Source organism: Desmodus rotundus, chromosome 4, assembly GCF_022682495.2.
Source record: "Desmodus rotundus isolate HL8 chromosome 4, HLdesRot8A.1, whole genome shotgun sequence".
In the NCBI taxonomy this organism is placed as follows: Eukaryota; Metazoa; Chordata; class Mammalia; order Chiroptera; family Phyllostomidae; genus Desmodus; species Desmodus rotundus.
This window is the reverse complement of record NC_071390.1, coordinates 30,925,285-30,945,900: the sequence shown is the minus strand read 5'-3', so window position 1 is coordinate 30,945,900 and position 20,616 is coordinate 30,925,285. Positions and strand designations below refer to the sequence as shown.

The 20,616-nt window shown below is 41.6% G+C and overlaps 1 protein-coding gene across 4 annotated transcripts in view; it reads left to right on the top strand.

Annotated features, from left to right (window-relative positions):
* The window catches only part of STAMBPL1 (STAM binding protein like 1), a 49,313-nt gene extending 37,029 nt beyond the window's left edge, over positions 1-12,284 (top strand). For all 4 annotated transcript variants that reach the window (XM_024563455.4, XM_045197773.3, XM_045197774.3 and 1 more), the window contains 6 exons: positions 838-1,207; positions 2,321-2,445; positions 4,777-4,914; positions 8,068-8,180; positions 9,130-9,229; positions 9,952-12,284. In XM_024563455.4, coding sequence (XP_024419223.2) covers positions 838-1,207; positions 2,321-2,445; positions 4,777-4,914; positions 8,068-8,180; positions 9,130-9,229; positions 9,952-10,008 — 903 coding nt within the window. In that variant the 3' untranslated portion in view covers positions 10,009-12,284. The remainder of the gene's footprint in view (positions 1-837; positions 1,208-2,320; positions 2,446-4,776; positions 4,915-8,067; positions 8,181-9,129; positions 9,230-9,951) is intronic.
* Positions 12,285-20,616: the final 8,332 nt, after the last annotated feature.

The following is a 20,616-nucleotide window of genomic DNA, read 5'->3' as shown; positions in this document are numbered from 1 at the left end:
CTACTATATTGGACACTGCGGTCTAGGGTGGTAGAACCGTTCCCGAGGTATTTTGTTCCACATGGTTTGGTTGGTTAGGCTGAGCAGACCATCCTGACCTTGAGTTTCTAATATTTAGAAGCACAGGGGAATTGAGTGAACTTGATGGTCTTGGCCCATCTCTGGTAAAATATGAGCGGATTTAGAACTGCTCCCAAATCAGGTTAAGGGGCTTTTTGCTTTGACGTTATATATTTTCCTCACTGTCACATGAATGTCCCTATGGGCCGATCACAGTTTCTAGCTGTGTGTCTATCTGCTGGAAGATTGAATGTCTAATCCCAGTTTGATATTCTTGCCTTGGAAACTAACCTTTTATTCTGGCAACCCCATTTTTTCAGAACAAACGTGTTAGGTCAGAGTTGCTCAAGAAACCAGACAGATGCAGGGAGCCAAGGAGCAGGGTTTATTAAGGGGGAATAAGAGGGAAAGTGGAGCCAACCTAGGGAGGTTGGGGAGCCAACCAAGGGAGGTTAAGACTCGCTCCGTTGTTCTTAAGGCAGGGTTTTTAAGCGCAAAAACCTGCAAAGGGTGACCGGTTGGGGTGTCAGAGTCTGACTGGCTAGAGCTGGTTGCTGGGTGCCGTTTCTGCTGACCGTTGTTCTTGATACATCTTGTCAGCCTCAGGTTAAAACTGCATCCTGTTATGCCAGGTAGGCCCACCCCAGACCCCAATGTTAGCCGAGCATCTGTTTGTCCTGGGTAGGGTCGGCAGGCAGTTTCCCAGGCAGGCAGTTTCCCATGATACGGTTTCCCACGGTGCAGTTTTCCCACTTGATGATTTTCCATTCCTCCTAGGCCTGCCTAGGTCTGTCAAAACAAAAAGCCGAATTTCTCAAGAACTGGGAACATCAGCGATTGATAGAGGCAGAAAGGAAGCGGATCGCTCAGATGCGCCAGCAGCAGCTAGAAACGGAGCAGTTTCTGTTTTTTGAAGATCAACTGAAAAAGCAAGAATTAGCCCGAGGTCAGATGCGGAGCCAGGAGACCCCAGTGCCATCGGAGATTGATGGGAGCGCTTTGTCCTGCTTCTCCACGCACCAGAACAATTCCGTGCCGAATATATGTGCTGACCAACCTAATAAAAGTGACGTCACCAATCATACTAGCCACTCTCCTCCGGTCAACAGGGCCTTAAAGCCAGCCGCTACTCTAAGTGCCGTTCAGAGTAAGTGATGAAATGTGCCGCTGCAGGGCACTGAATCTCTTCCCACGGACCTGTATTTCTGGAACATCTCGGTGCGGGGGCAGGGGTAGGGGAAGGGGAGGTCCTCGTTCCATTACTGATCGATTGTAATAGGACCCTCTCCCTGATGTGTGCATGCAGAGAGAGCTACTCTTTCCGTACCGCATGGCTTGTACTCTGTGTGAGCCGACAACGCAGGGGTCATGAGTTCATGATTTGCCCGTGATAGAGCAGAGACTCCGATAAACAGGGCTGCATTTGGTCACGGTACAGAGACTTTAAAAGAGTAGAATGCCACACATTATTTTTTTCTTTTATGTATTTTAATCAAGAAACATGGACCTTAAACACTTACACTGGAGGTGAAAGACAATGTCGAGAAACTTGTTTGTCCAGAGCTTTGCCTGGCAATTTGAATTTAAATGGCTGGCATTTCCGTGAGCCTGGAAGATCTCCACTCGGGGAGTTAACCCCTGGGCGGATTATGCGTTTCTGCCAACAATTAGTGCTGCTTGGTACTGCTGAGTCTGTGCCGGCAGGTTTTCCAGATCAAGTGGGGAATTCTTTCCCCACAGACACTGTCAGATGGAGTTCGCGTTTCCATTTATTTTTAAAAAGTCATGATAAGCCATCATTTAATAAATTACTGCCAATTATTGGGGAAAGCATCATCTATTTACTTAACGATCATCAACTGTCATAAAGATCTAAGTGACATGGGAAGCACAGTAAAGGACATTCATCCCGTGCCTTACAGGATACGGGATGTAGCCACTGCAGCCTTTGCTCGTAACAGTGTCTTTGCCTTGTGCCAAAAGAACACTCACGTGTACATGTAAATATTTGATCTAGGGCACGAGGCTGTGAAAGTGCTTGCACTTTGCCACTTGTTTATGAAATAGTTTATATGCAACAGGTAATTTTACCTTTTTACTAGTCTGTGATTACTTTTAAGTGTTTTAAACTAACACATGGAAAGTGGAGCATCTAATAATTTCATTTTTGATACTTATTTGCAGTTGCTTGGCAAAAACAGTTTTGAAGGGTGGGATGTAAAATTTGGTTTTTTTAGCTTCTCCCTTTTCTGTTTCTTAGATTTAGTGGTTGAAGGACTGCGATGTGTAGTTTTATCGAGAGATCTTTGCCACAAATTTCTGCAGCTGGCAGAATCTAATACAGTGAGAGGAATAGAAACCTGTGGGATGCTCTGTGGAAAACTGGTATGGTCTTTGTTTCATGTCTTTGCACAGGAAACTTTCAAAGGCACTGACATTCTTGTCATAAAAGCAGAGTAGAATAAAAGCATCCAAAGAGTTGTAAATATTATGAAATTAATTTTATGTAGATTAACTTCTTAAAACTACTGTCATTATTTGTGAATTTTCCTTCTAGAAAATGGATGATAAAATTTCAGGGATTATAGGTGTTTGGATTTTCCAAACCATCTAGTTTATTAAGACAAGTTTTTGTTGCAATTGCTGGTTTCACATATATTTATATAATGAACTCTACCTGCTTTTATCTGTGGGAGGTATCATCTCACCACCTTTCATCAGGTACATGTGGAATACACCCAGGGTTTTGTTGCTTTCTTTAAGGCAATCATCTCAACAACTGAAATCTTAGGGCATAGGTCATATTGAAGTATGGAAGGTTTTATCAGAAATATGTGATGAAAGACTGTGTCAAAATATAAGGAAATATAAAAGAGAAAGTGAATTTAATTTTCTACTTGCAAGAAAGATGAATTTCTTTGGAATTGTCCTTTCTTAGTCTTTTTGAGTCTAAGTTTATATTTCCGGGTCTAGAAACATTTTCAGTCATAAACATTTTGCTTGGAAACTGTTTAACTAAGTGCATAGTATGTTTTATCAGCCCTGGCTGGTGTAGCTCAGTGGATTGAGCACAGGCCTGCAAACCAAAGGGTCGCCAGTTGGGTTCCCTGTTAGGGTACCTGCCTGGGTTGCAGACTAAGTCCCCAGTAGGGAGCACGTGAGAGGCAACCACATTGATTTTCTCTCCCTTTCTTTCTCCCTCCCTTCCCCTCTCTCTAAAAATAAACAAATAAAATTTTAAAATACATACATACATACATAATATGTTTTATTCAACACACATTCTCCTACTATATTCCAATGTTGCATCATCCCTTTACCTCCAGGAGAGAGGAAGCACAGATAACGAGCACTGGAGAATGGCCTGCCTTATTTGCCCTCCAGGGGGCAGCGTGCTGTGGATTCGTCCTCCCCAGGACAATATGTTGTACTTAGTTTAATTCCTTCCTCCATCTCTTCCTCCTTCTCTTCCTCCCTCCCTGCCTCCCTCCCTCCCTTCCTTCCTTCCTCAGACAAGTATTTACCGAGTACCTGTGCTTGGTGTTGGCATTCAGTAGGCCACAGTAGCCACAGTCTTTGCCACATGATTCTTGTAAAGGACCAGACAGATGATTAATTATAAATGGGGCTGGGCACTCTCAGTGGAAGTGCAGGATCACAGGGAATGTGTAACTACGAAACTAACCTTGTCTGGGAAGGTCTAGAAGGGCTTCCCTGAAAAGTGATGCTGAAGAATACATAAAGTTAGCCATGAATGAGGAGCTGTAATGAAGGCTGAAGGAAGAGTGCCCAGTTTGGCCTTGGCTGGTGTGGCTTAGTGGATTGAGTGCCAGCCTGTGAACCAAAGGGTCATCTGTTCGACTCCTAGTCAGGGCACATGCCTGGGTTGTGGACCAGGTTCCCAATAGGGGGCACGTGAGAGGCAACCACACACTGATGTTTCTCTCCCTCTTTCTCCCTCTCTTCTCCTCTCTCTAAAACTAAATAAATAAAATCTTTAAAAAAATGTTTTTAAAAAGTGCCCAGTTTGTAGGAAAGCCTGCTTTGGCTTCTGAGACCCTCTTTGGGTTGGACAGCTACGCATAGCACGAACATCTGTTACTTGAGGTTCCTACCACTGCTTCACAGCCCTCTTCCTTTCTACTCTTTCACTTGAAGGGGTGATTTATTTTAACTTCCTCTTGACCTAATGACAAATCCAAAAGATCACCTTAATTACGGAAAATCCTAGCAAGTACCCCCACTAGTAGAATAAAGTCATAAGTCCTGAAGTGAAATCGAATATAATCAAAATAAAAACAAGACATCAGCCTCCAAAAACCTTAACAACCCCCTCCAGCAATTCCACGAAATGACTGAGCTACCATCCCCCCCCAAAGAAGCCTATTATTTTGTTCCGATTTTCCTAATACAGATGTGATATATCAAAACACTATTAATTGACTGAACCGCCATGGACCAGCCTGGCATGCTAATTCCTCTTCATGGCACATTTTCTATTGTAAAAGTGGGTTTCAAGTGCGAAACTGCTGACTCCGATTTTTGGACAATTATCCATTTGCTAGTTTAGTACTTTGCTTTTGGATTGTGGTGGGGGTGGGAAGAGGATGATGTAAATAGCAGGGCAAAAAATTCAGGATTATGTGCATTTTTTTCTGCCAGGTGCCCTTTTCTCCTTCTGTCATTAGATTATTCTTTATGCTAATTGTTTTTCAGACACATAACGAATTTACTATCACCCATGTGATTGTGCCAAAGCAGTCTGCAGGACCAGACTATTGCGACATGGAGAATGTGGAAGAGTTATTCCGTGTTCAGGATCAGCACGACCTCCTCACTCTGGGCTGGATCCATGTGGGTTTGACCTTGGGCCTCAGTCATTGTGTGTGTGTGTGTGTGGTGTGTGCTCTTTTCTTCCTTGAGGAAATTCAGCTTAATTTAAATAGTTCCTTATTTTTCAATTTTTTCAAGTGTAATAAATGTCATTTTTAAAGCATTTTTTGTACATTAGTCTGTGTCTAAGTCAAACCTGAATTTGGGAAGGATTATACTATGCTTTTTTCCTACCAAGTTAAAATAGGGAGAGACATTTGGAAATTAGTGACTTGTTTTCATGATTTTTACATAGTGTATTGGATGCCTAGTAAGATTTTTAACTAATTTGTGTAAAGTTATTAATCTCTCTCTCCCTTTGCCATGGGTCTAAAGTAGATTACTTTAGGAAAATTTCGGGAAAAGTTTCTTTTAAACAGGTGTTTGTACACATTGAATAGGAACCATATATACACTCCACTGTGCCTCCCCTGCAGGCCAATGACGTATAAACTGTATAAACAGCCATAGAATAGGACCAAAAGGATAGGGCCAAAAGTATTGGGATTTACCATCTGCTGGACCATCACAGGAACAAGAAATGGCTTAGGAATTGAAAGACATGAGTTTAAATCTCAGCTCTGGTAGGAATTCATTATAGGAACGCTAGGAGGGTAGAGGACACTTTAGTCCCAGGTCCACCTGTAAATCTCCACGTGCCCTCAGTCAGGACTCCTCCTCGTTTCCAGGTTCCCTCACTGACCAAGGGGGGCTGATGCAAACCTTCTCTCCCTCACCTGTAAGCAAGATACTGGGTTTGAAAGCCTTGCAAAAAGTATAAACTGCCTCTCGAATATAAGAAATTATTTATAATGAAGAGTTTGTAAAACATTCCATATGTCTCTATTTGTTTTACTTAACAAGTAGTGTGCCTTACTGTTTGCTTAGAAATTGCTGAATTTTAAAGGCGTTATTTAGTTTAACGTGATTTTCTATAGCAAGAATGTACTTTAAAGCAACAAAAATTATAGTAAATAAATTATAACATAAAGTAGGGAGAATGACAGTTCATTAAATTGATTTACACCGAAAAGTTAGTTTATCTTACAAAACATTTCCCAAATTAGAAATACAAGTTTTTCCCTTATATCCTGTATATATGATGTATGCAATAATGAAGTTAGGTCATTTGCATAATGGATTCAGCATAACTCTAGAATTCCAGGATTTGGCTTTTTTGTCTGTTTCACCATACCGAATCGTTGCGGTTCAGTGAAAACACTGGTATGTCATATGTCTGAATGTCAATGGCTATAATGACTTTTTGTGATGATTTTTATTGGTAGAATAATAGCAACGAATTCCACAGCTAGTTTTGCTCAGATATAAGTTAGTCAGAGGAAAGGAGAGCTAAATCAGAATCCGCAGATCAGGAACTGAGTTTAGACTTCTCCGCTTGACTAATCCTATGACCTTTTCAGCAGGATGTTAACTCTTCTGCTCAGCTCCCTTTCCTCCTCTGAGAAATGGGGATGATGATAGCACTTACCTCATCTTGTTTTAAGAACCAAATGAGAAAACTCATGGAAAGTGATTAGTTCAATTGCAGTGAATGACATCTGCTGCTGTTGTTCTCATCATCATCATCATCATTTTTATTCCCCTAGAGGTGGTGATGGAGGAAGCGTCATTCTCCCATGGGACAGGTGTCCTCACGGAGTGGAAGCGATTCCTCCTGGCAGCTGCAAAGGGCACAGAATGTCTGTGGTGTGCATTCAGTCTGGAAAGAGTGACAGGTGGAGTGACTTGTCTACTTGACAGAGCGCTCGCTGCCTCCAGAGCACTAGAGGTCCTTTGAACGTGTCTGACTTTCTCACCGAGTCACAGAAGGCGCTCTGTACTAAGAGGAGGTTTTCACTGCACCAGATAACAGGCAGTCAAACCCTCGTACTCGCACCTCCACCAAGATTTGGGTTTTAAAAATTAGATAATTTCCATTCCTCAGTTGATCTAGGTCTTTGCCGACCGAGAGTTATTTTTTCCTTCCAGAACGTGTATCTTTCTGTAAATAGGTACCAGTGGATTTTTATCTTCATTCTAGTCAATAAAATAGAAAGGAGTTTTAAAATCTTACATTTCTTGAACAATCCATAGTTATATATAATGGCGTGAAGCTATTTCTATGAGCCCATGCCCATCAAAACATTCAAATAATAACAATACTAACAGTGAATGGTTTTGATTCCCTTCTGTGTGCTAGGCACTGTTCTAAGCACTTTGCATGAATTGTCTCATTTAATTTTCATAATCCCATGAAGAAAACGATTGTCCCTATATTATAGTCGATGTAAAGGGCATGAGTTGCTTAAAGAACCTTTACAGTGCTGTACAGCTAGTGAGTGCTGGAGGCAGGACCCGGATGGTGCGTGCCAAGGACCTTGGTTTCATGATTTAAGTGGTCACGAATCTTTTGCAAGGCTGATTGGGGTTGACTGTGAGTTCTAAAGTCATTATGGGCGCATGCATTTTTCATATCCAAGTATGAACCTCAGATCTGTCTGTCATAACACGAGTGTGTGTATAGCCCCAAACCTGGAAGATAATTCTTTCCATTTATGATCTCTTCCTTCTCATCGTGTGTGTATTTAGTGGCTGTGCATGAGTCCCAAACACCTCCAACAACTTGGAGAGTTCCATTCTTCCATTGGTAGGGAAGGACGATCCACAAATAGATACACAAAACCATGTGGTAAATTTAGTGAAAGCTTTCCTTTTGTGACCATGGTTTTGTATAAAGTATCTCTGGGTTTCTGGTTACAGCTGTGCTTTTGGCCAGTCGTGTGACCATAGACAAGTCACTGAAAGAAACCTCAGGATCCTTGTATATAAAATTGAGATCATAATATAACCATCTCCTAGATAAATTAATGATTAAATGAAAATCTATTCAAAGCCTCTGGCAAATTAATTCCAGTTCTGTCTTTCCCAATAAGGAGAAAGGACATGGACCCAAGAACCTCTTCTCAAAGTTGTAGTTATTCCTAAGGTGCAAAAAGGGAAGGTGTATGTCAGCAATGCATTTGGTTAATCATGGTAAAAAGAAAAGACAAATAACTAGAGTTTTCTTTTAGAAGGCTCCGTGGCCTTGGCTAAGACTCAGCGACCCCAATAAGATCGTCCTCTCTTCTTTTTTAGACACATCCGACCCAGACTGCTTTCTTATCCAGTGTGGACCTGCACACTCACTGTTCCTATCAGCTCATGTTGCCGGAGGCGATTGCCATTGTGTGTTCCCCAAAGCATAAGGAGTAAGTGTAACTGTGGAGGGGCTCAAGTGAGGCTTTGTCTGGGGTGTCTGGGTCCAAGGGTGTCCTCGCGGTACAGCAGGTTGTGGCCCTTGAATGGGCAGGCACAACATGCCCCTGGGAAAAAAAGATCGGTGACGGCCGAATCCCGTGTACCTGTAGCTCCACAGGCTTGCTTTTCAAGGTCCTTTCAATGGTAGAATTACTGGTTCTCTTTCTTCAGTTAATGTGACCTTGAAGTGGATAAAGGGGGTGTTACAACTCCAGTGTACCATTTGAGATTTTAGTTCTACTGTATTATTTCCTGTTGTAGGAAAATTTCCAGCCTTAGTTTAATTACTGCCAAAACCCTTCTAGGTTTGGGAGACAATGATTACTGTAGCGTGATTATAAACCGAGGACTCACGTAGACTTATCTAGGGCTCCTGTCTCCACCCTCCAATGTTGTGTTTAGCAGGACGCCTGCCCACCCTGAGACTCAGGCCCTTCAACCCTGAACCTGCACGTCTCGGACTGATGTGGGGATGAAACTGTAGGCGGTAGTCTGTGTAGAGGGCTTAGCATAGTGCCTGGCACCACGACCAGCACTCCATGACTACTTGCTGTTGCTTCCAGCACGGTCACCATTGTTAGAATAATTAGAAATATCTGCCACCTGTAATTTCCTCCAGGGGGCCTCGCCTTTTCCTCTTTACTCTCACCCAGCAGTTCAGCTGCCTCTGGCCCATTACGGTCCTGCAGGAGCTTGCAGTGAGCACCGGCCCCTCCAGTGTTTCTCGCCTCTAGACCAGTCATCGTAAGACTGGCTCAAACAATCACCATGGCATTCCTAGTTGGTGGTGTCTTCCTCCGTCCCACTTGAGGACTCTGTTTGCTTATGCCATTCAAGTAAAGCATCTCGCAGGCCCAAACAATCCTTATTGTTTTACCTTTATTTCTCCCTGAAACTTAGCACTGGCATCTTCAGGCTCACCAATGCCGGTATGCTGGAGGTCTCCACTTGTAAAAAGAAGGGATTTCATCCACACACCAAGGAACCAAGGCTATTCAGTGTGAGTAGATACTGTTAGTTACTTTTTGCAGACATTTATTTTTTACTTCTTCTTTTTTTTTTTTTAAGCAGTATAATATGGGATAAAACACTTGACTGCTTAGTGTGGAGTTTTCTTATCCAGAAAATCATTCTTTGTAATTTCTTCTGACTGTATTTTATTTACAAGAGAATGCCAAATTTCTGTAGTTAAGCCACCTTTCCATTTATGTAGCTGTGTGATATTTAAATACGGTTTTCTTTGGCCTCCAAGTAAGCAAACAATTATTAAATAAAATGTTGATATTAAGTAAACATTAAATAAAACATTAATATTAAATAAAAATGTTGATATTAAGTGTCTTGTGAATGATTTCAGCTTAATGTGGGCACGAAAATGATCACATGGACACTGTAATCATACTTCTCAATTAGCCCGAAAGAAACATTATTTGACGACAGCTTTTCTTTCAAACTGATTTCTTGGAGGTTCTCTGGCTGTTACATCCTAGAAACATTACTTTGAAGTTAGTATTTATTTAAACTGAAAATTACTTGGCAACCTCTGTAAATATTTTTATATTCTTGAAAATGAATAAACATGTTTACATTTGGCACTTGTTCTGATTGAAATCTTTTTAATGTTAGGAACATTTTTAAATTAGGAAATTACTATTTCCTCCCTAAAGAGAATTCTGTTAAACATTATGATCTAATTCTAAGGCCAATATTTTTCTTCCCTAGATATGCAAACATGTGTTGGTAAAAGACATAAAAATAATTGTGCTGGATCTGAGGTGATACGTTCTGAAGATGAGCACCATCGACACCAGGCACCTGCCCGTGGATGTTGGCTGCTGGATTTTCTTAAGATGTTTCCAGAAATGACTGATATTTTATATTTATACATTTTAGATCAGAAAGTTTGATATTTATTGCTTTTGCACATTTTGAAGTTTTCTTTTTGGGTTGCTCTGTCTCAAAAGTGGTCACAATGATGTTAAATTAATACCTATTCATGTACCCCGAAACTATGACCAGATAATAAATTGTGCTGCAAATAACAATATAACCAGTACTGATAAAGGTGTCTCTACATACATTTTCAGAGCTTTAGATGTTTTGCTCTATTTTTTCCTCATTCCTATAAAATGTGATTCCAAACAAGAAATTCCGAGTACCCGGTGGTCTCCATGACAGGCCGTGTTCCTGCAGCCGTTCCGTGTGGTGGAGGATGAGCCATTTCCACATGCGGGAAGAAGCCTGGCCGCACGGCTGCACGCAGCAGAGCCCGCCCTGTGTTTCCAGTGTCATCGGGTCCCAGCCCCAGGCCTGTCTGCAGTGGATCTCAGTGAAAGGTGCCAGAACAGGCGGCTTCTACTCAGGGGTCTGATGTCAGAGGACTCAAGGTCGCAGACAGTTCACTGTCTTGATTTGGAGGACTCGAGATGCTTCAGAGGGGAAGACAGAAAGACTCAAATAAAAACGGAAAGCCTCTTACTGTGCAGGTCAAACAGGGATGATGGGGAGAAGAAGTGAGGCATAGGAAATTACTGGCAGTTCTCAGCCAGAAAGAATATAATTCGGAAAGAACACATAATTTAAGGTCTCTCTGTATAAATCAGTGCCCAGGGACTAGGAAGAACATGTTTAAATTGAAAAGGGCAGCATGCATACAATGATGTGGTATTGCTAAGGCTTGGAGTGGGGTTTGTGGCTGGTCCTAAATAATACAAGCACTTACCTGGATCAAAAGATATGGATTAAATAGAAGGAATGGGAGACTTACGCACAATTTAGGCCAGTAGAATGGGTAGGAAAAACCTGAGGGTGGACACATGGTGGAGAAAATTTAGCTGCAAATACAAGTGCAAGCTGATCCAGGTTAGGTGTGTGATGTGGGGTGGGGTGGGCCCCTGGGTGGCCTCCGTTTTGTGGGTCCTGACAATGAATTAACGTGATCAGAATTAACAGCTTCTCTGGGAACAGTTGATGCCCCACATTTATATTTCATTAATAGGAAAGTGGTGCAGACCTGAGTAACAATCAGGACAGCAGAGTCTCGTGTCCTGCAGCCCGAGCACCTGGGTTCAAGCTCCAGCTCTGCCCTGCACAGACAGTACCTTAGGACAGCGTGGAACCAGAGTACAAGATGCTGATGGGCAGGGCAGTTCCTGGCACGTGGGCCACCCACGTAGCCCACCTTGCCTGGCTTTAAGGGTCAAGCTTACCGGGCATTCGTTCTGTTTCCTGTTGCCCTTTTGCCCCAGCTGTTATACGAGCTAACCCCCTATGATATTGTGATTCACGAGAAACATGTATTTAGTCAAAAAGATGACAAAAATATATTTTTCATATAGAATTTGTTGTCTTCCATTGTTCCTGGCTCGCAGCTTCCCAAACCCTTGGAAAAGGAATGGGCCGGTTGCTGGAGGAACCAACCCTGTGATTTGAGGATGGGAATGAAGAGTTCCCAGGAGGGGAGAGGGGCTGGAGGTTGAACAGATTGCCAATGGCCAGTGATGTAACTAATCATCCCTATGTACTGAAACCTCCATAAAAACCCCAAAAGGGAGGGTTCAGAGAGCTCCTGGGCTGGCGAACCAGATGTTTCCACTTGCTACCTGGCCCCAAACTGCACAGGGCTAGGGACCTTGCACTATTATCTCTTTATCTGTCTGTGGACTTGTATCCTTTAATGTCTTTTGCAATAAACTGGTAATATAGTGAGTAAACTGGTTTCCTGAGTCCTGTGAGCTGCTCTAGCAAATTAATTGAAGCCAAAAAGGGGTCATGGGAAGTCTCATTTATATCCAGTCACTTCGTAACCTTGTGATTGGCATCTGAATTGGGTTGGGGAGGCTGCAGTCTTGTGGGGCTGAGCCCTTCACCTGTGGGATCTGATGCTGTCTCCGAGTGGTGTCAGAATTGAATTGTAGGACATTCGGCAGGTGTTCAAGAATTGCTTGGTAGTGTGGGGAAACTCCACAAACATTGTAATTGGGGTGCAGCCCCCTTACCCTTTCTTTGAATACTCAGACTCTTTTGACTACTTGAATATTTGTGAAGGGGGTAACTTTCTATTTAATATAAGTTGAAATGTATTAAAAAGTCGGAAGAATCTTATAAGCAACTATGCTTTACCTAGTCTGTTTACATCTTTCTCCATATACTTTTCCATTTCTTAACTATCTGTCTATCTATCTAAACTGTACCTACATATGATACAGAGACTCAATGTATCCAGACAGCTTGTTCGAATGGTTTAAGGAAAATTATCGAGATAGAGAATGTCTTTTTTCCTTAAACCATTCGAATAAGCTGGCTGGATATATTGAGTCTCTACCACTAAATACTTCGGTGTATATTTTCTAAGACAAAAGACTCTCTTACCCACAGTAAAGTTATCAAAATCAGGAATTTAATATTAACACAATACTATTATCTAACCCATAGCCCATACATAATTATCATCAGTTCTCCCAATAATGTCCTTTGTTGCTATTTCTTTCTGGCCAAAATCCAGTCTGGAATCACACATCACAGTTAGTTTTCATATTCCTTTACCTTTCTTTCATCCTGTCTTTTTTCTTTAGTTTGACATTTCTAAGGAGTACAGGACATTTATTTTGTACAATTATTCTTAATTTGTGGTAAACTCATGCTTCCTCATGATTATTCACGTCATGGTTGTGGCAGAAATGCCACAAAAGTAATGTTGTAACCCTCTCTATGCATCATATAAGTGGCATATAATGTTGATTTTTCCCAATTTTGGTGGCCTTAACTTATTGGGTTGGCCAAAAAGTTGGTTTGGTTTTTTCTGTAAGATGGCCCTAGTAGCAATTGTCTTTAACCTCATTTGAAACAGATTTGTGTTGAATTGTGACAGCTGTCACATCAACGTGCATTTAAAGACAATGCTCCACGGTCGGATAGACCAGTTGAAGTTGACAGTGATCAAATCGAGACATTAATAGAGAACAATCAACGTTACACTATGTAGGAGATAGCCAACATACTCAAAATATCCAAATCAATAACTATTTGTGAAAAGGAAAAATGTATCTTTTATTTTACAGAAAAAAACTATATGAACTTTTTGGCCAACGCAATAGATTATTGGTGAAAGTAGAGTCAACAGATTTCTCTTGTATAAAGTTACTATTCTCCTTTGTCATTAATAAGTAGTTTGGGGGAAGTATTTTGAGAATATGTAAATATTCTTCAGCACACTGAACACCGGCTCTTCAGGCACACCCTCAGCCCAGCAGAGATCATTTCCAGGGCCCTCGGGAAATCCTGAGCTGGCCGTCCTTTCCTTGACCAGCAGACTTCTGATCGCCTCTCAGTCTCTACTCCTCCTTCAGGGTCTCACCTTACTCTAACCCACCTTTCTTCTCTCTTTTCAGTGCATTTCCCTCTCCAGCCATCCCCCCACCCCCATATCTCCAGTTTTTTCCTTAACAGCGTCAAACAAACCTCATCTAAACTTCTCTTTTCCCAAAGTCTTGTATGCTGACCACAGCTTTCCCAGACTTTGCTTCCTGGTTTTTACATCTGAGGTGCCTAAATTATGTTGTTGGCATGTATTAGCATCCACTGAAAAGTTTGATGATTTCTGTTTTATAAAGAGGCGTATTCCCTGTTTTCCATGCATAGACGAGATAACATTCTTCCCCAGCTGGTTTATTCCCTCATACTGGTATTGTGCCACCCAGATTGTGCTCCACTTCTCCCACATGCCGAGCCTACTGTGGGTAGCTCAGTGGCTTGTTTCCACCTTATGACAGCATGTAGGCTTGGAAAGTTCAGATCCTAGACCAGAGAAGTGGAGCTTGGCTTACCCTGTGCATGGGGCCCTGAGTCTCCATCACCACCAGCTATGGGCCCATTAACTCTGCAAGGCTGACTCCACAGACAGCCCACTGTTCCCTGAGTGCTGCTGTCCTCAGTGTCTTAGCATCTGAACACACCATGATCCTCTGACATGCTGGATCAAAGCAAAACATTATACCATTTATTCAAGTAACGGTGACTGTTGGGACTAGGGATAGTTGAGGAGTGAGTGGTGCTGTCAGCACAGAAATCAAAAATACAGTAGTAGACCAAGAGGATGTAAAATGAAAGGTATATGATGAAAAACTATGGCTTTGCATGGTGCCTATAGATACAAAGGGCTTAACTAAAAGCCAAGAACATAGTGTCTTAGATTTGTGCAAAGAATAGTACAAGTGGCTGTGAGTGTGCAAAGCTAATTATATCCTTTCTGAATAGCAAATTAGAAGATAATCCAGTTTTTACAAATACATATTATATATCATATGTTTTATAATATGATATATATAATATATATGTGTGTGTATATATATGTATATATGTATAAATACTCCACTAAACAAGTGCTGGGTTTGGGTTGGGGGTGGGGTGGGCATTCTCGACATTCTCATTTCCTTGCAAGGAGAAGTAAAATATCAGGCATGAAGTGAAGTTTGAAAAGTTTTTCATGAAGGGGATGTGGTTTTCTTATTGCCAAGTACAAACCCAATTAACCAGACTTCCCAGGAGGACCTTGTCGCAGAGTAGAAGGACAGCCTCTTACGGGCAGCAAACCAGTGACATGCTGTCACCTGGCAGAATGAGTGCCTTATGCCTGAGGTTCTGTGTCTGAAAGAAACAGCATCAGAAATGCAACCAGACCATTGAAGGATGGGCTGGCCAGGGAGTGGAGCCCTGTCAGCCACCCTGGAGGCCTGTGTGAGTGTGAGTGTGCACAAGTGTGTGTGGGTGAGTGTGCACACATGCATGGTGAGTGCATGACCAGCAGTGTCCCTGGATGAGCGTCCTCTGGAAGATCTCATTCACAGTAGACTGGGCGGCTCCTTTTGAGTATGAATCAGTTCCGGAGTCCCATTTCCCACTCTCTCACCTCCTAAGGCTCAGACAGTCCATTCCTTTTCAGATTTGTGTTTCTGTAGAAAATGAAACTGTTGAGCCTGAGAGTCCTTTGGTTTTTGATGCTAGTCTGTATTCAGTGCCTGACACTTACAATGTCCTTGTCATGGGCTGATTTGTGTCTCCCCCTAAACATTTATGTTGAAGTCCCAATCTCTAGTACCTTAGAATGTGACTGTATTTGGAGAAAGAACTCTAAAAAAGTAATTAGGTTAAAATGAGGCCACCAGAGTGGGCCCTAGTCTGATATGACTGGTATCTTTATAAGAGGAAGGGATAAGGACACAAACAGGCAAGATCATGTGAAGACACATGGAGGAGACAGCCGTCTACAAAGAGAAGGGCCTAGGGAGAAACCAAACCTGCTGACACCTTGATCTTGAACTTCTAACCTCCAGAATTGTGAGACAAAAAAGTTCTGTTGTTTAAGCCATGGAGTCTGTGGTATTTTGTATGGCAGTCTGGGAGCTAACTAATATAATACTTAATAAGTACTTAACTGAAGTTGTTGCTTGTTTTCCTTTTTTCTCGAGGACTGAGCGGAAATGAAATTTCTTTGTTGTCTCGCAGAAGTCCTGCTTTTCTCTATAGACCCCGTGAATTATAGAAGACAAAGCAGGATATCTGTGGGGTATTCTCAGCTACTGAAATTATTTCTGGGTTCTTTTTAGTAGAATTTTGTTTGTGGAAAAGTGAGCATTTTATTTGAAGTACAATGTCATTTAAGGCCACAACCTAGAATTGGTTCACTACTCCCCCACCCCCCCCCCAATTCATTCCATGCTGCAGTGGGTTGCGCTGGAGACTTCATTATTACAATGGTTTGGATTTAGAGTTAGGTTTCTGTTACGAAATCAGCTTCAGTGGTCCCCAAATATGGAAAGCAGATATTCCTCTTCTAACATGTCTTGCAGAGTTTTCTATCAAGAGAATGTCTTCTTGTGAAAAGAATGCTTGAGAAACATCATGTATATGGTCGTGATGAAGGAAGAAAGGTAAACTTACAGCTCCTTGATCTTACTAGAATTTAGGTTGTTATTTATTGTGAAGACAACAGATAGGCAAAGAATTCATCTCTCTCTTTAAGAATCTTTTTCCTTTTCTAGTATCTTGGCTCCTCATGAGGCAAGAGTGTATTTTTGGGGGGGGACAGCTGACAAGAACATCATTTAGTGACTCTTAGAGATTCATCACAATAATATCAAAAAAGACTTTTTTAATTATCAAAAGACATGCCTTACTTTGGGCTGTTATGACAAAAATACTATAAACCGGGTGGCTTAAGTAACAAGTATTTCTCACAGTTCTGGAGGCTGGACGTTCAGGTCAGAGCACCGCCTGGTTGGGTTCTGGATAAGGGTTCTTTTCTTGGTTTGCCAACAGCCCCCTTTTTGCTCTGTGCTCCCCTGGCAGAGAAAGATCATCTCTCTCCTGTCTCTCCTTGTGACAGCGCTAATCCCATTCTAAGGGCTTCACCTGCAACACCACATCAGCTCCCAAAGGCCCCCACCTCCGAACGCCATCACATTAGGGATTAGGCTTCAACATAAGAACAGAGGGGCGTGAGTACACGAAGGTTCCGTCCGTAGTAAGGCAAGTGCCAAAAAACTTTTTTCGCTTGTGTGTAATTCTTTCTGGAAGCTCTGCTGTACCTCTGAGATCCCATAGTTATTATATCAAAAATTGCCATTCATATGAATATGTGAATAACTACTAGATTCCCTCTGATCTGGTGGTAAAATGCCTTCAAACAGATTTAAGGAATTACTCATTAAGGAGGTAGTGTTCAAAAAGAATTGCTAATTGACTAAATCACACTAGGTATTAGATTCCAGCTATGGAAGCTGAAACTTCTTGAAAAGAACGAGTTTTTTTAATTAAAGTAATGTATTTTTATGTCAATACTGTTCTGTAATTATGCTTTTAATTTCGTAATTTTTTAATTAAAGGAATTGAATAAAATCTATGTTGATCTATAGGTTTGAATAGTCAAAGAAGAGCTAGGGAAATGGAAAAGATGAAGAAAACCAGGGGAGAGGACATTGTTTAGGAAGGAAACTAAGATCCGAAGACTCTTACTGCTCTGTCACTGTGGGTTTCCAGAAATCGGTGTGGTTGGGGGACATGCAGAGGGTAAGGGGGAGGAAATGAAAACACAGAGAAAGACCCCGGGGGGCGGGAGGGGAGAATGAGAGTGCTGTGGACTGGCTTTAATTTGTCTGCTTGAAGTAAATGTTTTGGGCATTTCTGGACCAAAAGACTTTCTAAAATCAAATGGAGATCATTCGTTTAGGGTTGTTTGTTTTTTTTCTCAAGGAAGGTTAACTACATATCTGCATCAGATAAACAAGAGCTGACTGGGAAAGGATAAAATCGTTTATTCAGGTTAGTCATCGTCCCAGTGGGTCCTGGATGTAGCGATGGATTGAGCCGTGAACCTGTCTTCTTGAGTCTGAAGATGTTTCAAATTCCGCTCCACACCTTTGGCAGAAGAAACAGCGTTTACAGATTGTTTAAGAAATAAGCTTCATTATGTTTCCTCCTAATATAAAGGCTGATGAACCAGAAAAAGAAAACAAGTAACTAGAGGACGTTTGTTCTATTCCTGACTTTAGGCAGGGTTTCCTTACAGAAATGAGTGTGTGAGTACCGATTTAGCAGGTTCCTGTCAGCAAGAAAATGTTCTACCTATCAAAGTTTTTTTTTCCAGGGAAATACACTATTTTTCATTTGTCTTAGTAAAAAAAGAACTTCCTTAGGTGAAATGCGCATGACATAATATTAACTCTTTTGAAGTGAAATATTAGTGACATTTAGTTCATTCACAATGTTATGTAACCACGTCTTTCCCCAGCCACTGGTAACCAATCTGCATTCTGTCTACAGATTTATCTGTCCTGGCTATTTCAAACAATTGGAATCATATAATTTGTGAAGTGTTGTGTCTGGCTTCTTGTACTGAACATACCGTTTTGTGAAGGCCCATCCACACGGTGCCGCGTATCCACGGTCCGCGCTTTGGTCTTTCTGTGACTCGAGATACCCCGGTGCATGTACGCACACAGCTCGTCCGTTCAGCGGGGGACAGAGGTCTCGGCTGATTTCACCTTTGGCTATTGTGGATAATGCTGCCATGACCACGTGTGTGGTGCACTCGTTCCAGCATCTGTTTCCAGTTCTTTTGGGGTATGTATTTAGGAATAGAATTGCAGGGTCATATGTAATTCTATGTTAACTTTTGAAGGACTGCCGAAGTGTTTCCCACAGCAACTGAACCATTTTACATAGCAATATATTAGGGTTCCAATTTCTTCATATCCCCACCAACACTATTTTTTTAAAATTATAGCCATCCACCCTGGCTGGCGTGGCTCAGTGGATTTAGCACCAGATTGCGAAGCAAAGGGTCCGCGATTCCATTCCCCATGAGTGCACATCCTGGGTTGCAGACCGGGTCCCCAGTAGGGGGAGCATGAGAGGCGACCACACATTGATGTTTCTCTCCCTCTGTTTCTCTCTCCCTTCCCCTTTCTCTAACAAGAAATAAATAAAATCTTTTTGAAAAAATTATAGCCATCGTAGTAGGTGTGAAGTGGTATCTCATTGTGATTTAGAGCAATACATTATGAAGTTAATTATTTTAAAGTCAAATTTTGACAAGAAAATCAGAGTTGACAAGGGTGCCTGAGGCGTCTAGAACCCACTCATCACACTTACTGTTGTGGGGCTCTAGTCCTCGGCTGTTACCCAGTTTATTGGAACCATGGGAAGAAGCGGAATTTTACCAAGGATAGTCGGCTCTTCTGACTGGGTAGGGTTAGAAATACAAAAGAGAGAATGACCAGCAAGAGCCCTCAGCAATAACGCTCTAAAATGCTACTTTGCTTTCCACCGAACTCAATGTTTTATGCATTCATAAGGGAGAAGACTGACTACTTTGGAACATATATCTGAAATCACAAACTTTTTCTTTTCCTGAGAACAGGTAGTTCTAAATTTGTAGAATAGGACTTGCCTGCTTAACGTATTTCTTGCCTGACTAGATGGTGCCGCTTTGTAAAGAAAGACTAAATTAAATGATTGTAGGCCATTTCTTCAGGAGTTCCAGGTCGTAGTGCATGCAGAGAGATCTAAAGGGGGAGAAAATAATTGATCCAAGAAAGGACAGAGGAATGAGTTTCAAAGCTGACGTGGAGGGGAAGAAACAGAACACATGATCTAAGAAGGACATGAAAAGAACATCTTTCGATTTGGTGAGTCCACAGTGTCACGTATTTTCCTCCAAGGACAGAAAACCTACTTAAGGACGCCTGAGCTTCAGGCCTCTGAAAAACTGTATCATTAGCTACCCTGTGCAGGAGCCTGCTCTATCACCGGTTGTCTTTGAAGACAACATGTTTATAAACCCAATCGGGCAAATTGTAATCATTTATATTCCTTTCAGTCTTTAGGGGGCACAAATTACTGCACAAAGAACATTCTGGAATAGCTGTAGCCATCAGAAACAAATTCGAGTGAGAGGTGATAGTCTTTGGGTGTTCATTTCCCAGATACATTTCTGAAAATGAGATGGGGAATTTAGCCAAGACAAAAACTCCCGGGAATAGCAAATGAATCAGACATACCAAATTTCTCACTCAAAATTTCCCTAATTGCTTATAATTGGTGTCTGATTGCAAGACAGACATTTCACAGAGAAAATGCTATGAACTCTATTTTGGAAAATTACAGTTAAGTCAGAGAGCCGCTTTTAAAGTCTATGTGTGGTCCAATTTTGGGGGGTTCTCTTTTCAGTTCTATATCTGCAGTACCCTCTCCCACCTCTGGGCCTCTGCCCTGACCACAGTCTTTGCTCCCCTACACCTCTACCCCAACCTCAACCCCTTTGTGTCCCTCCTTTCTTTTCCTAGTTAATTCTTGGTCTTTTTAAAAATATTTATTTTATATATTTTTTACATTCAATATTATTCTGTATTAATTTCCGGTGTACAGCATAGTGGTTGGACAATCGTGTACTTACACAGTGGTTCCCCCCGGTATTTCCAGGACCCACCTGGCCTCATGCGTAGTTATCACAATTTTATTAACTATGTTCCCTGTGCTGGAATCCACGTCTCTGTGACTGTTCTAGAACTACCGATTTCCGCTTCTCAATCCCTTCTCCTTCACACCCAGCCCCTCAACTTCCCTCCCCTCCGTCAGCAGTCAGCCTGTCCTCTGTAGGAGTCTGTTTCTATTTTGTTTGTTTATTTTGTTCTTTAGATTTTGCATGTAAGTGAAATCACATGGTATTTGTCTTTCCTTGTCTGACTTACTTCATTTGGTATAATGTTCTCTAGGTCCATCGATGTTGTCACAAATAAGATTTCATTCTTTTTTATTGCTATTGATTTATTATTACTTATGGTCACTGTTCTTTAAAAAAAAATTTTATTGTTATTCAATTACAGTTGT